The 17,383-nt window shown below is 38.0% G+C and overlaps 1 protein-coding gene across 4 annotated transcripts in view; it reads right to left on the bottom strand.

The window, feature by feature from the left end:
* The window catches only part of LOC117384024 (neural cell adhesion molecule 2-like), a 509,480-nt gene that overhangs the window by 95,189 nt on the left and 396,908 nt on the right, over window positions 1-17,383 (bottom strand). For all 4 annotated transcript variants that reach the window (XM_033981298.2, XM_033981291.2, XM_055228525.1 and 1 more), the window contains exon 7: window positions 10,112-10,281. In XM_033981298.2, the coding sequence (XP_033837189.1) occupies window positions 10,112-10,281 (170 nt within the window). The remainder of the gene's footprint in view (window positions 1-10,111; window positions 10,282-17,383) is intronic.

Below are 17,383 nucleotides of genomic sequence, written 5' to 3' on the forward strand. Positions count from 1 at the left end.
AACATCTCCAACCACCAGAAAAGTTACATATTGCACCTTTACATTTGAAAACAGTCAACCAATTTTGCTTTTGTACAAAAATGACCTACGCAAAATTGCCGTACCAACCACCAAACCTGCGTCTGCACTAATCACACACTTGGAAACAGAAGTTATCATTTTGTATTAAACTTTGTATCTCCATTCCTGCGCCCAATCAGCTCAGGTTGTGGCCCCGCCCCCTCTCTCCCTGATAACATTCTTCATCTGCTGCTTATCTCCGGCCGCCCTGCCCTCCTTCTTCCTCATCGTGGAAATATTAAACAGAACGCGTCTCATTTATCAAACAGGCTGCGGAAAAAAAAGAAAAAAAAAAACTGCGCCCCACATTATTAATAACACATTATCCCAAACATTTAGAATCCCAAATGAGAGCGAGGACAAAGCCGGAGAGATACCATCCGGAATTCATTTGACCTTCCAGGATCAAACTAGAAGACCGCTTTGGTTTTAATATTACTTAACGGTCACATTTTTATTGAAATTTTACTGGTATGACCCAACCTCTGCAATGATCAGACCAATAATAGAGTAATTGGTGATATAAATACAGCAGCTTTATAGTGAAATCGCAACAGAGCGTGTGTTCAAATGAGCGATACAGCAGCCATACCTTTAAAAATAACAAATATTTGGAGCGCAAAAGTACGTCTAAAGCACGTCTCACAAATCTGTTCTTCATACAAGCTCGAAAAGGAGTGGGAAGAACTTATCAAGTCGCACTCCTATCTCCATCACGACACAAGTCAAAAGAAAAAAAGAATACATATATACCTATACTTAACCTCCTGAGACCCGAGCTTTAATCAAATAAAATAATAAAAAAAAAAGTAAATAAAATAAAAAAATAAAAAAAATAAAATAAATAAATAAATAAAAATAAAATAATTAAATAAAAAAATAAAATAAACAAAAAAAAAATAAATCTTCTAAACTCTTAGAAATATTCAAAATTGAACATGTTCTTGTTGCTGTTCTTCTAAAAATTTGCACTGTGGCCTAAACAATCCAAAATGTGTTGTCCACAGATGAGGACACCAGGTCTCAGGAGGATATACACACATATATACATTTGCTACCGGGCCGCACAAAAACAGTAAATAATTTATCAGCGACCGCATCTTCTCCGACGTAACTTTCGCCCGTCCCTCATGACGCGATAATCAGCTCGTCCGTAGAAATATAATGAAAATCCTGAGAGGAAATCGCCACAGAAATCTATTTGATGTAGTAGCGAGTTTATTATCTGCTCTTGTCTCCGCGATGGCGTATCACGTGTAACGCATCAGACACGACGCACAAAAAGTAGAGCCACAAGAGTGAAAATGAGCCAAAACAAAAGTCTTTGGAGAGCGTTTTAACAAAGGGGAAAAGGCCAACTGAAGAGCCAGAAGAGGAGCCAACGACCTCCAAGAAAAAGAAAGATAAATTTAACAGACGATACTAAGAGTCCTACTTAAAATATGGGTTTGTCGCTACAATGAAACCTTCAAAACTGCTTGGGATTAAACCTGGGATTAAAAGATGAGATTTAGAGTTTTTTGAAAGAAACAAACATGAGCAAGAAGGAAAGAAGAAACAAGTGCAGACCTTCCGCTGATGTTTGGTGAGTTGTATTTTTTATGCACTTAACTTATTTTTGCCATATTTATCTGCCACGCGTAGAAGGCCGCTCTGTGAAAATAAAACCTACTTTATTCCGGTCCGTGGTGCAAAAAAGGTTGGGGAAACACTGGTCTTTGGTTTGACCCTGCGGCAGTGAAATGTGGGTCAAACGCAGAGGACAAACGACCAAGCGAAGTGATCCATCTCCACAAAGATCAGAAGCTGACACCACAAGGTCAAATTACAGGCCTGATCTGCGGAGAGGCGAGCCCATTCACACTAAGAATGTTTATCAAGCTACACCTTCAGCACTAAAACACTTAAATGAAAAAAAAAAATCAGTAGATAGATAAGAAAAGCTACATAAAGCGCCTTTAGCTAACATTTCTCTCCAAATAGACCTTGTGCTATAACGGACAGATGAGTAACACCTCCAAGTATTAAAAAAAACACAACTCTCAAACTAAAAACGCGCTTCATATTCATCATTTAGTATTTTGAGGTTTTTTAGTTAGCATCCATCAAAGTGCAAACTGTCTTAAAAGGTTGTTTAAGGTAAATCGCTGGCACTGCGACTTTTCAGGTCTCACGAAACGCTCCTCCTTTCCGTCGCTCTGACAGGTACATGGCAAAGAAACGCAAGGCTTAGAAATGCGTTTTAGCGTCAGCGTAATCCTCGTAATGTTTGGGTTTTTTTTTTTGCTTATGTTGCCCTAGCGATAAGCACGGAAACGCAACGATGATTGTCCAAATGATGAAAAACATTTTAAGGACATCGCGATCGCCTGCCAAACAAAAACGGCGTCCATACATAGTGATTTCTTATATAGATTTCTAGCCTAATTAGCGGCGGATGCTAACGTCATGTTTTGAAGCGCGCACAATGGAATCTGAGGGTTTTGGAGCGGTGTAGATATGATTGTGTTGCTTCTTGTACATAATGAGTGAGAGAGTTTGAATCGGCTAATGGCAAAAAAATACGAGAGAACAGGCTTCAGGAGAAAGGCCCAGAGGATTTAAAAGTGACTTCTGTTCGTCTGAAACTTCCTGCTTCATTAAAAAAACAACATGTAGAAAATGTTAGACCAAAATGTCACACAGATAAAGCGACGCTATCCTCAGATAATCTCCAGCAGCAGTGAATGCATTTGTATTTCTATTACTACTACTACTACTATTACTGCTGCTACCACTACTACTACTACTTCTACTACTCCTCCTACTACTACTACTGCTAGTACTGCTGTTATTACTGCTGCTACTGCTACTCCTAACTACTACTCCTGCTACTGTTATCAGTACTAAGGTTAGTATTACTACTACTACTACTGCTACTATTACTACTGCTGCTACTACTACTACTGCTACTACTACTACTACTGCTACTATTACTACTGCTGCTACTACTACTACTGCTACTACTACTACTACTACTACTACTACTACTACTAATGCTGCTACTGCTATTACAACCACTACTACTACTGCTACTACTGCTACTACTACTACTACTATTACAACTGCTATTACAACTACTACTACTTCTACTACTACTGCTGCTACTATTACTACTGCTACTCATACTACTACTATTTCTACTACTACTACTATCACTATGACTGCTTTGTTGAGGTTAGTTCTTTCATTATAAAGTTTGACATTGACAACATTTAAAAAAAAGTTTGACCCTCAAATATGAATTATGAACAAAATAAAAAAAAGACGTTAGCAACATGTCAGCATAGAGCTGTTTGTTGCATTTAACACAGACTGAAAAGAATTAAAGTTAAAGCTGCACTGTGTAACTTTTCTGGTGAAGTGTTTGCAATTAATACATTTTTTTATACCGTTTATGGTAAAAAATACGTGTTTTTAATGGAGTTTTGTAGCGATACAACCACCTGTAGTTGAATTAATGCAAGATACGTTTAATGCCATACTGTGGAACATTACTGGCAAATCAAAAACATCTCCGCTGATCTAGACCGTAGCTTAGCCGGGACACGTGCTTATTGTTAAACACGAAACAGATGAAACACGGTCGCCCCCAGAAGCCGCCATTTTGAAGTACGACGTGTGAAAACTGAGCAGGTTTTGACGGGACTATTTTTTTCCCCCCGTCCGCACAAGGTCACGTCCGCCCCGCTAACTCACCGCGCGCGCCGACATCCTCACAAAAAACCGCTGACTCACCTTCGTCACACCTCCGATCATTATGCAAACGTCCAAACGAGACCCAACACGCGCCCCCTCGACACAGATGCCCCGTCTCCACCCACCGGAGCTGTCAGAGGTAATAAAACTAACGCACAACTGCATCCCTCAACGCCCTTAACTCCCTCATTTAAATGTGCATTTTCGTGGGACAAGCGCCTCTTCATAACTCCAAAAGGATGTTGATGACTTTAGCATAAAACTCCATACATTTTCATGAGCGATCCCGGTGATCTGTGAGGAAATGTCCCCCGGCCGTGCGAAAAGAGAAATTGAAATTTTTAGTGGGAGCGTTAGTAATTGAAATATAAAGTGGAAAACATGAAAGCCTGGCTCCGAGCGGGAATGTATGCGGTTGTTATGGCGGTCGCAGGATGTTGTTAAGAGAAAAGTGTTACGACGTTAGAGAAATCACCGGAGTGGGACGGGTCTCCAGGGAACCACATGGTCCAAAAATATACACATTAATATTACGCATATTTATGTGTATGTATTTGGCTCCAGTCAAATGAAGCTAATCGAGGCTAGCAGTTATAGCGGCGAATTTGGAGAAGAGTTTCATATTTGGAATTCTGATCATGAGTATCATAGCAACCAAAGAGCCAATCAGGAGCGAGGCTGCTGAAGTTAACGCTCCTACTACTACTACTACTACTACTGCTGCTCAGGTTACTAGTACTAAGGCTACTATTACTACTGCTACTACTAAGGGTGGTACTACTATTACTGCTACTGCTATCACTACTAAGGCTACTATTACTACTACTACTACTACTACGGCTACTACTAGTAAGGCTACTATTGCTATTGCTACTACTAAGGATACTAATACTACTGCTAAGGCTACTACTACTATCGCTACTATTACTACTATTTCTACTACAGCTACTCCTACTACTACTACTACAACTATTACTGCTAAGGCTACTACTACTACTACTAGTACTGCTACTACTACTACTACCACTGCTAAGGCTACTACTACTACTACTTCTAAGTACTGCTACTACTACTGCTAAGGCTACTACTACTACTACTACTACTACTGCTACTACTATTACTACTACTACTGCTGCTGCTAAGGCTACTACTACTACTGCTACTGCTACTACTACTCCTAATACTACTACTGCTACTACTAAGGCTACTATTACTATTGCTTCTACTAAGGGTACTACTGCTACTTCTATCACTACTAAGGCTACTATTACTACTACTGTTAGTACTGCTACTTCTACTGGTACAGCTGCTACTACTGCTATCACTATGACTGCTTTGTTGAGGTTAGTTCTTTCATTCATAACGTTTGACATTGACAACATTTTTTAATTAATTTGCCAATAAACTCAACATTTTAAAATACCAAAGAAAAATCTCATTCTGAAAATGTATCTGAAAGTATTTTGTACTAAAGTTTGACCCTCAAATATGAATTATGAACGAAAAAAAGACGTTAGCAACATGTCAGTATAGAGCTGTTTGTTGGATTTAACACAGTCTTGATTCTAACCGTGTGTATCGTAGCAACCAAAGAGCCAATCCGGAACGACGCTGTTGAAGATAATGCTCCTCACTGCTAGCATTGTTGGTTTAGCATGGAGCGGGCAATTAGCAACGCTTATTAATGTTCATATCTTGATTTACGGACACAAAAGTGAAATAAAAACACCAGGATCATGTAGATAGACATTAGCTATGTCCATTTATACATACAATCTATGGCGTTCCACGGTATGTCATTAAAATGATCTCCATGGAGGAAAGAACATGACGCCACCAGGCTAAGTTACAAGTCAGATCTGTGAAGAGATGAAGCACTGTGTAACTTTACTGATAGAGGTCCACTGGAGATAAACTGTTTACCTGGAATGGTTCACATTATGGCATTAAACAAAACCGACTCATATTTCTTCAATTGCGAGTGTTTTTTGTTGCCTTAAAAAACATACATTTTTACAGTGAACCGGCTCGCCTCTCAAGAGATCTAACCCATAACCTGGTGAAATTGCTCATCTCCATGTTAGAGAACTACAGAAATTCTTTGTAGACCTCAGACAAGGCCGGCCAATTGCGTAGACGACAAAAAATGGGCGTGGCACGAGATTTCTAGGAAGTTTCCAGTATCTCAATGATCGTTACGTTTCGGACTAAATTAAAATTAACAAACCATAAATTGAGTAACTCTGGTGACATAAACAGCAACTATATTCTCGTGCAAAGTCCTTGTTTTGTCCTATTTTTGCGCGCTGAAAACAATAAAAAATTTTATATCTATTTTAGGCGAGAGAATTTGAAAAGACTGAAACAAAAAGCCGAACGCTGCCATATTGCTGTGGGCAGAGAGTGGCTGAGTCTCCCTGTTGCCATGGCGAGGCCGGTTGGACGAGGGTCAAGAGAGTATAAAACATTTTAATTTTTCAGTAAAAATGATGAAGGCCTTTGGCGGAGGGGAGCGGCGGCCATTATCTCCCTTGCAGATAATTGCGGTGATTGAAGCCGGGGCTATAAAAGTGTCCATTTGAACTTTGACCTCGGCGTGTCATGGCACACTTAGCCGTTTAATGCATGTTAATGATCTACTGCTATCCCTATGTTAGCATATTGAGAGTATTTATCTGGTGTAGTTATAACGCGTGGAAAACGGATGGGCGCCACCTCAAAAAATGCATTGACGCACTCGTTTAATCAGGCAACTCGGGGGTTTATTCTTCAGCGATGGCGTAAAAGATGAACAGACAATCGCTGAAGTATTCATGATTTATAAACAAATTTGAAAGTTTAAAGAAGTGGACTAAGTGAGTGTGACGTCACCCCAGTCAAATGAAGCTCATCGAGGCTAGCAGTTATAGCGGCTAATTTGGAGCCGAGTTTCATATTTGGACTTCTGACCACGAGTATCATAGCAACCAAAGAGTCAATCCAGAGCGAGGATGTTGAAAGTAACACCCCTTCCTGCCCGCTGTTGCTACCGCTAGCGAAAGCAAAAGAAACGCCTGATTTGTCTGTTATTAATGTTCATATCTTGATTTATTGACACAAAAGCGAAATGAAAATACCAGAATCATGTCGAGCGGGTTAATACGAACATTTTAAGACCAAAGTAATGAGTCTGACAGCAGCAGGTACAGAGAAAGTAACAACCGTTTTTCAATAGAAAGTGAATTGAAGCGCGTCCATGCTAACTTCCTGTTTGGAACGCGGCGGCTAGCAGGTTAGCTATATCCATTTATATAAACGGTCTATGGTGTTCCACAGTATGTAACTTTTTAGCAAAAAAATTACTCAACGAAAAGCATGTTTATTTTCATTTTTTGGTCTTTACTGTGGTGAAAAACATGCGTCTTTACTTTTAGCGGTTCCATATCTCCACAAACCTGACTCGTACCCAGTCTGGAGGGGGAAATGTTATTCCTTTGGCTATAATCTTTCACATTATGGCATAAAACTTAACTTGCTCCATGGTGAATGTTCCAAAGTATGGTTTTAACTTTCTATTTCCATGGAATCCTGACATTCCCAAAAAGTTAGAGTGTACTTTAGCTCTAACTAGTTACGTAAATATAGTGATGGATGAAGTACTCAATTTTGTAAGTAAAAGTACAGATGGCAGCACAGGTAAAAACCACATGAAATCTAAAATCTACTTAAAAGTATGTAAAAGTATTAAAGTACCTGTTTAAAAATGTACTTAAAGAGTAAAAAGTTAAAGTATTTCACAAAAGTCTTATTAAAAGTAGCGATATTAATTAAAAATGACAGCCACAATGAATCCTTTTTTTATTTTTTCTAATAAATTTTGCGTAATTATTTGTTCGCTCAAACTTGAACATTGAACTTGAAAACTTTGGTCCAAATATCACAATGAACATGGTAAAAATAACCTCTCAAATCACATGAAAAGTACTTTTTACTTTTCAGTCCTGTCCAAAAAACGTAGTAAAGTCGAAAGTACAGATACTGCTCTCAAACGTAGTGAAGTGAAATTAAGTATAGATACCTAAAAATTCTACTTCAGTGCAGTATTTACAGCTTGTACTTCATAACCTTCCACCACTGCATAAATACAAATGATCTAAAAAACGTTTATCAAAATTGGCTCTGTATTTGAAGTTTAAAAGCTCCTTGAACGACGTGTCCAGAAGATAAAAGTGTATTTGGAAACGCCGCTACCTCCTCGTTGCTTCTTTCCAATTATTTCCTTGTTTAAAAGCACACTCCAGTCAAGATAAGAAAAAAAATCAATTCAATACTATTTCAATTAATATGTTAACGTAGCGGTTCGTCTTTGAGCTTACTTCATACGCTCACACAATTGAATTTTTCATAAAGAGAAAAATCCCAGTATAAAGAGAGCTTATGTGTAAAGGCCAAGGATTCCCACAAGCGTACACTGTTCAAATATAGATTTTTATCAATGGACCTGGAAAATCAAAATAACTGTAGAATAAAGGGCTACTTTAAAAGGCCATTCTCCCAGTCGCCTCGCACGTTATTTCTCCACATCTCAGAGCTACTTGGAGACGTATATCGCAGCTTTGTAATGTAATTAAATCCAAAGAAGAAGCCATAGTTCCGGGAAAACGGGGGCTGCTTCATCAAGAATTCTACGTTAGCCTTATGTCAAAACAACGGAGATAATGAGATGTAATACTGTTCACGGATTTATGACACAAATGTAAATGGGCAAAGTCAAATATTACACTGGGTCAAAGTAAAATACTGCATTCTATCAAAATAAAATTAAAAAAAATACTGTACTTGATCAATATTTAACACTGCATTCAGTTAAAGTTAAATACTGCATTGAATCAAAGTAAAATACTGAAATTGATTTAAGTAAAATACTGCGTTGGGTCAAAGTAAAAAAAAAATAAAAAAATGCAGCATTAAATTAAAGTTAAATACTGCATTGACACAAAGTTAAATACTGCACTGGGTGAAAGTTAAAATACGGCATTGGGTCAAAGTAAAAAAAACAACACTGCATTAAATTAAAGTTAAATACTGCATTGACTCAGAGTAAAATACATTGGGTAAAAGTTAAAATACTGCAGGGACACAAAGTAAAAAAAATATATATATACAAATAAAAATTAAAAAAGCACTGCATTGTGTCAAAAGAAAAAAAATACTACATTGGGCCAAAGTAAAAAAAAAATAAAAAAAAATGCATTGGATCAAAGTAAAAATACTGCATTTGACTTATAACACATAAAAAGTGGTTTGGTGAAAACTAGAGTTAATTATTTTTTTTTTAATTTAGATTGGTTCAAAATAGGACTTTTTCCAGTGTACAGCGCCTTTAAATATGTCAAATAATTAAGGCCTTTTTCTTTTGTGTTTTTTGTTTTGAATATGAGGAAGAAGCCATAGTTCCTAGAAATCGGGGTTGCTTCATCAAGAATTCTACGTTAGCCTTATGTCAAAACAACAGAGATTATGAGATGCTAACATCAGTGTAATAACGGTGTTACATAATGGGTCTTTTGTTCACTTATACAGCGGCCCCTCGTTTATCACGGGGGTCACGTTCTAAAAATAACCCGATTTAGTAGTAACACAATGCACGTTTATACTCTAAAAAAAAAAACAACAACTGCAAAATTACACGAAAAGATCTGCGAAATAGCGATGAACCGTTTTCTACCATGTTATACCGCTCCCTCGTCAAAAAAAATGTAATCTAGCAATCTCTCCCGGGCACTACACGACCCCTCACTATAAGTAATTAGTAGTACGAGCTCACACCTCTTGTACAAAGCTCCGCCCACAACGTTGCGCAACCAGGAAGCTCCCGCACGGCCGTTCTACATAAATATAAAAGAGCATGACACTAAAATATACACTACAAATTGACAAACCTGATGCGATGTGCCGTAGTTTCATCAGCGCAACGGTCGTGTTGTAGTAGTGCTCTGAAGGGAGAGTGACTTAGCGCGGGGAGCAACGATAAAAGGTAACACTGTGATCGCAATACGTTATGTGTTAGCAGTTAACACCCCATAAAAATTGAATACAGCCTTTTTAAATCCTCTTTTGGCTAATCCATCTCGTTGCCAATTTTCTAGCTAACAACAAACACGGCGGATTTTGACGCAATAAAAAAATAAACTGATTTTAATTTCGACAAATTCGTAGGTGGAGGTTTGGGTGTTCACATAAAGACAAGAGATTAAACAGATATTGTCGGTTCTTTTTTTGTATTCACTTTATAAACATAATGTCTTCACGTTTAAAAAAAAAATCGTCTTACCGAACACTTTTAGAAACAGCTCCCTCTCCTGGACGCCGGCTTTATTCGTCGCCCGGCATGAGTAGGTCCCCCCGTCCGATTGTCGAATATTCCTGATGGTTAGCATGCTCCTTCCTCCTTCTAATCGACTCAGGATGTACTGCTCCGACGGCTCCAACTGCTGGCTTTTTCTGCGAATGAAAGAAAAAAAACAACAACACATAGACCCGTTACACACTTGTCTCGCCGTTAACGTTAGCGCTTAAGACATCTTCTGATCCCTTAAGTGCACGTCGCAACACTTCAAAAGGTATTTACGGAGACGGGGAAATTGAAAAGCGGTATTTCGTGTGTTGTTTTGGAAGTTTAATTGAAACGACTGGAGTTGCTCTGATCATTTGTAGCGTAGCATCGCGAGTCGTAGCACGTTGACGTCTCCGAACTTTGCCATGCGGAAAAGATACGTCTAAAGAGCTAGCTAAATGGGTTTTGACTGGAGCTAGGAGCGCTAATGTTGCTACTTATTGGACATGGGAGTGAAATGTGTTTTGATGGTACAATGCGAGATGGATGCGCGTCTGTTTCATTTGCTAATCTGGTCGTTTGTTACGCGGGCTAACAAGAGCGCCGCAAATGCTACCTTTCAATAGCGTTAAATGTCAGAACTGATGCAAAACTCATCACTACTCATAGATTCCTCCATCTTTTTTTATTACCACCTCTATATCAGAACTTGAGCGGTGAAATATCCTTCCGCCGCCTCATCACAACCTCAACTCTCCATCCAAGAGTCACTCCGACAGAAGAAATAGATCGACTGGCTTAACGTCAAACTTCAAATGGAAACCCCCCCAGCTCACTAAAAAGTAATCAAACCTTTTTTTCAGCTTTGTCTTCACTTTTTCACACGATAATAAGTGAATAAGTACATTCTGAATTATTACCTTATATATCTTGTTGCAAATAAAATACTAATATTGCCATACAGTATTGTTTGTGGATTCAGTTATATCACAAATGTAAATGGGAAAAGTAAAATACTGCAATACTACTGGGTCAATGTAAAAAAATTAATAAATACTGCATTCGGTCAGTTAAATACTTCATTGATTCAAAGTAAAATACTGCATTGGGTCAAAATAAAAATAAATAAATATTACATTGACCCAGAGTTGAATACTGCATGTAAAATACTATATTGGGTCAAAGTAAAAAAAAAACTAAAATACTACATTGACCCAAAGTTAAATATTGTATTGGGTAAACGTAAAAACATTGCATTGGCTTATAGTAAAATACTGCATTAGGTCAAAGTAAAATACTGCACTGGGTGAAAGTTAAAATACTGCATGGGCTCAAAGTTTAAATACTGCACTGGGTCAAGGTTTAAATACTGCAGTGGGTCAAAGTTAAAATACTGCATTGGGTCAAAGTTAAAATACTGCATGGGCTCAAAGTTTAAATACTGCACTGGGTCAAGGTTTAAATACTGCAGTGGGTCAAAGTTAAAATACTGCATTGGGTCAAAGTTAAAATACTGCACTGGGTCAAAGTTAAAATACTGCATTGGGTCAAGGTTTAAATACTGCAGTGGGTCAAAGTTAAAATACTGCATTGGGTCAAAGTTAAAATACTGCATGGGCTCAAAGTTTAAATACTGCACTGGGTCAAAGTAAAAAACAAAACAAAACAAAAAAAACACTGCACTGTATCAAAATAAAATAAAAAAAATACTGCACTGGGCTAAAGTTAAAAAAAAACAAACCCTCATTGGGTCAAAGAAAAAAAATAACCCATTGAGTCGAAGTAAAATACAGTATTGGGTCAAAGTAAATACTGTACTGTGTCAAAGTAAAAATACTGCATTTAACTTATAACACATAAAAATTGTTTTGGTGAAAACTAATGTGTTAAAGTATATATATTTTTAAACATTTAGATTGGTTCAAAACATGACTTTTTCCAGTGTACTGCGCCTTTAAATATGTCTAATAATTAAGTCCTTCTCCTTTTGTGTTTTATCAACATTACTTAAAACATGCTAATGCTAACAGAACGGCTAAACCCTTTGACAAACACACACCGTTTCATTCTAAAAAAAACCTAATAACCCATAATGCACGGCTGGTCGGGGCGTTTGAAGACAATGCTAACCCGTGTAGCACCTGCCCCTATCAAACGCAACGTATTGGATTTATATTACACGCAAACCCGAGGGGGCGGATGCTAATGAGGCCCAGGAGCACGCCCCCTAGTGTCAGACATCACAATAGCGCATTATGGTAAGCTGTCCTTGTTATGAGAGCTGTTACCTTGGCCCCCCTAGTGCACCCACAAATCCTCTACACTGGAATTCAAATGACCTCCTATCATCCGAGTTTAAAAACATATTATTAGCACAAAAAAAAGAGCTGCTGGCAGAATCCAATTGCCTGATTTAACCCTGAGTCATTGTGAAAAATACAAACGTGGAAGAAAAGTAAATAAATAAAAATGGTGTTCCAACGACGGTAAAACGGAGAATTATTCAACTGGAAATCGATTTTTGGAAACAAACAATGGGCCAGAAGTGAGGGATTACACAGAGGAAAAGTTTAGTAACAACGGGAGTCAGTGGTTCTACGTAGTATATTAGGCCAGTGAAGTATCAGAAGTAGTAGTAGTAGTGCTCATATGTATTGTGCATGGGGGTTTTATGTGGGTGGTTTGTTTTCTTTGTAAAAAAAAAAAAAAAAAAAAGACTAAAATAAAACTACTACTACTACTACATCAACTACAACTGCTACTAATATCACCACTGCTATTATTACTAGTACTACTCCAACTACTACTACTAATACTCCTTCTACCACTAATCCTCCTCCTACTACTACTCCTTTTACTACTACTGCTCCTCCTCCTATTACTACTACTACTACCACTAATCCTCCTTCTACTACTACTACAACTACCACTGCTCCTCCTACTACTACCACTACTCCTCTTCTACTACTACTACTACTACTACTACTCCTTCTACCACTAATCCTCCTCCTACTACTACTCCTTTTACTACTACTGCTCCTCCTCCTATTACTACTACTACCACTACTCCTCCTCCTCCTCCTCCTCCTCCTCCTCCTCCTCCTCCTCCTCCTCCTCCTCCTCCTACTACTACTACTACTACTACTACTACTACTACTACTACTACTACTACTACTACTACTACTACTACTACTACTACTACTACTACTACTACTACTCCTTCTACTACTACTACTACTACTACTCCTTCTACTACTACTACTACTCCTACTACTAGTATTACTACCACTAATCCTCCTTCTACTACTACTACTACTACTACTCCTTCTACTACTACTACTACTCCTACTACTAGTATTACTACCACTAATCCTCCTTCTACTACTACTACTACTACTACTACTCCTTCCACTACTACTACTACTCCTACTACTAGTATTACTACCACTAATCCTCCTTCTACTACTACTACAACTACCACTACTCCTCTTCTACTGCTACTACTACTACTACTACTATTATTAGTACTACTACAACTACTTCAACAAGAACTCCTACAACTACCGCCACTAACACCACCACTACTAGTAACGCAGTAATAGTAGTACTAACCACTGACCACTACCACTACTACTTTTACAACTGCTTCATCTACAACAGCTACTATTACAATAATTACCACAACAACGACTACTACTACTACTACTACTACTACTACTACTACTAGAGCCATTAAATACTACCTACTACTACTGCTTCTACAAAAGCTCTTAGTACTACTACTTCCAGCCCAACTGCACATGTTGTACGTTGTAGTATAAAAGTACAAGAGCAGCAGAAACATGATGAAAGTGGATGGAGCTAAAGTTGGTGGAGCTGTGGAGGCAGAGTGACCTCGGCTCAGGTCTCTTTGTTCCATGTCATCTCTCATTCTCTGCCTTATTGTCTCGGGGAAATTGCCACTGTTCTGGAGAGTAGAATGACAAAAAAAAAACCTGCACAGGACCCACAAAAGCATATTCTTGTCAAATCAAATTCAACAGTTTTAGCCTCAACAAACACCGCACTGGCGCCGGCGAAGTTCAACGTGATCATCAAATCAAACTTTTAAAACAAAACAGTCACACGGCAGCGGCAGTAAACTCCCGGACAGATGAGCACATTCTGAGGTCAAAACGTGTCAATATATGGACGACGCGTGCCCTTATAAAGCGTTTTACTGTCCGGTTATCAGGAGGTGCACGTTAGCATGCTAGTTGTTGTTGTTGTTGGTTTTCCATTACATCAAAACTGAGCTTCCAGACAGTCTGAAATTGTCCGTAGAGCTTCAGAATTTTACTAGAAATTTGAAAAAGCACATTTAAAGTAGTCAAAAGTGTCGATTAGCATGCTAGTTGTCGTTAGTTTTACCATTACATTAAACCCGAGCTTCCAGACAGTCTGAAATTGTCCGTAGAGCTTCAGAATTTTACTAGAAATTTGAAAAAGCGCATTCAAAATAATCAAATGTGATGATTAGCATGCTAGTTGTTGTTAGGTTAACCATAACAGCAAAACTGGCCTTCCAGACAGTCTGAAATTGTGTAGATCTTAATCATTTTAAATTTGAAATAGCACATTTGAAATCATGACGCCATGTCGATTAGCATGCTAGTTGTTGTTGTTGTTGGTGGTTTACCATTATATTAAACCTGAGCTTCCAGACGGACCGTAGAGCGTCAAAATTTTACAAGAAATTTGAAAAAGCACATTTGAAATATTTAAGTGTGTCAATTAGCATGCTAGTTGTCTTTAAGTTTACCGTTACAGCAAAACTGAGCCTCCGGACAGTTTAAAATTATCTGTAGAGCTTCATAATTTGACTATAAATTTGAAAAAGCACATTTGAAGTAGTCAAAAGTGTCGATTAGCATGCTAGTTGTCGTTAGTTTTACCATTACAGACAAAAACGGAGCTTCCAAACTGCCTGAAACTGTTCATAGATCCTCAGAATTTTACTAGAAATTTGAAAAAGCACATTTAAAATAACCAAGCATATCGATTAGCATGCTAGTTGTTGTTGTTACGTTTACCATTATATCAAAACTGAGCTTCTAGACAGTCTGAAATTGTCCGTAGAGCTTCAAAGTTTTAGTAGAAATCTGAAAAAGCACATTTCAAACTGTGCCGATATCGATCACTTTTGTGTATTCACGGTGTAAACTTGGACATAACGATCATCATAAAGAAACGTCATGTCAAATCCATCAGATCCATCGATAATCGGGCAGTAAAGATGATCAAAAACATCGTTACGTTGCTGTCACCTCTGTAATATCCGAAGTAAATACAAAAAAAGCTCAGTTTGGACAATTTCAGTCTGTATTCCAATCAAAGAAATATATTCAAAAGTAAATCCTCTGCCTTTTCTTTTCAGACCATCGGACGGTTGAATCAGCTCCAGACAGTCTGAAGTTCTCTGTAGATCTTAATAATTTTCCAAGAAATCTGAAAAAGCCCATTTTATCGATTTTGTACTGTTCTGAAATCACATTAAAAACTTGGACATAATGTTTTTTAATGTGCGTGTGGACTGTAGGAAACATACTGTACTGGAAATGTTGGCATATTACTGTGTTTTACGGCTAAAGATGTTAAAGTTTAACTGAGTCTTATAATGTAATTGTAATGACATGTGTATTTTTTATGTGTTCACTTGCTCAGGGACTGCAGATGGAAACCAGCAGGAGCTAAATCTGGTACAAAACATCTTTTCTTTTGTAAGATTAATGGATTTGTACACGGTCCCTGACAAATGCAGAAAGAAAGACAAAAAGAAAGCCTCGGAAAAGTGCCGATAAACTCATTGAGGTGAATAATTATGATGTTCTGAATGGTTAACGTAAGTGAGGAGTAAGTTTGGACCACTGCAAACTGTTTAGAATGAGCTAGTTTTGCATGTTTTTACGCGCAAAATGACCAAAAATGTAATAAAATAATGAACTTGTCAAATCCAGGGAAACAAAATAAAACCACCAATTCCAAAGTCAACTTCTGGCCAATTTGTTGACTTGTTTTGTTGTTCATTTTTGTTATTGCCTATCCATATGAAACAAAAACTAGCACAAAATTTAACTTATATCAGCACGCATTTGTTTTTTTTAGAAGATGGAACTGGTGTCACGTGAAAGAATTTTAAACCGCAAGATTAATACGGGAAGTTTATGGAGCCAATCCCAAACACGTAATGAGGTTCAACATTTGTGGAGCATATTTCTTTACAAAACAGTGAGTCACATATAGTACTTTTCAACCTTAAATGCACTTTACATCGAGGAACCACAGCAGAACGACAGCATTCATCTGAGAAAGCTGGAATTCGACAGCGAGATTCAAACCGCCAACCTTCAAATCAGTGGACAAACACTTTACTGAGCTACCGTCGCCACAAAGCTCCAAAGTGTGAGTGTTTTATTGCGCAAAAAATACCTTGAAAAGCAGTTTTTACCTGTACTTCGACCTGGTGGTGTCATCCATGTAAATCAGGAGTCTCAAACTCATGGCCCGGGGGCAAATTCTGGCCCGCGAGATGATATTTTGTGGCCCGCAGGACAATTTGAATGTTTAATGTTAGTGTGGCGTTACCATGTTGCGTGTAGAAGGTTCTGCTCTCTACTCCTGTCACAAAAGATTCAACAAATAACGATGTATATCCATAAAATCCACAAGAATTGCCGTATTTCCTCATGTATGTTGAAAACAGCGATTACATTTGAGAACATTTTAACAAAGCTTTTTTTGTGGAATACCCCAGATAATCTGAGTTTGAGACCCCTGATGTGAGTAGCGCAGGTCCTGTGGGTCAGCGGACTGCTCTACCAATGAGTTTTGTTTTATTTTTTATTATTAGGGTGGGATTTGAACCGTCAACCTTCAGATCCGTGGACAAACACTCGACCAAATGAGCTACTAACGCGCAAAAGTTCTAAAGTATAGCATTTAGTCAATTACAGGTGATTTTATTGCTTAACAAAATAACTTGAAAAGCATTATTTTTTAATTTTCACAGTGAAGTGGGCTTGCCTCTCCACAGATTTAAACTGTACCTCGCCCTGGTGGTATCATCTGCTCATCTCCATGTAAAAAACTATGGATTCTGTGAGTCAGTCCGCTCTAGAAATGGTTGTTTTTTGTTGTTTTTTTATTGTTTTTTTTCATTACGAGCATTGGAATTGAACCACCAACCTTCAAATCTACGGACAAACACTACCAACTGAGCCACCGTCGCCC

The sequence above is a fragment of the Periophthalmus magnuspinnatus genome, chromosome 2 (assembly GCF_009829125.3).
Source record: "Periophthalmus magnuspinnatus isolate fPerMag1 chromosome 2, fPerMag1.2.pri, whole genome shotgun sequence".
Classification (NCBI taxonomy): Eukaryota; Metazoa; Chordata; class Actinopteri; order Gobiiformes; family Gobiidae; genus Periophthalmus; species Periophthalmus magnuspinnatus.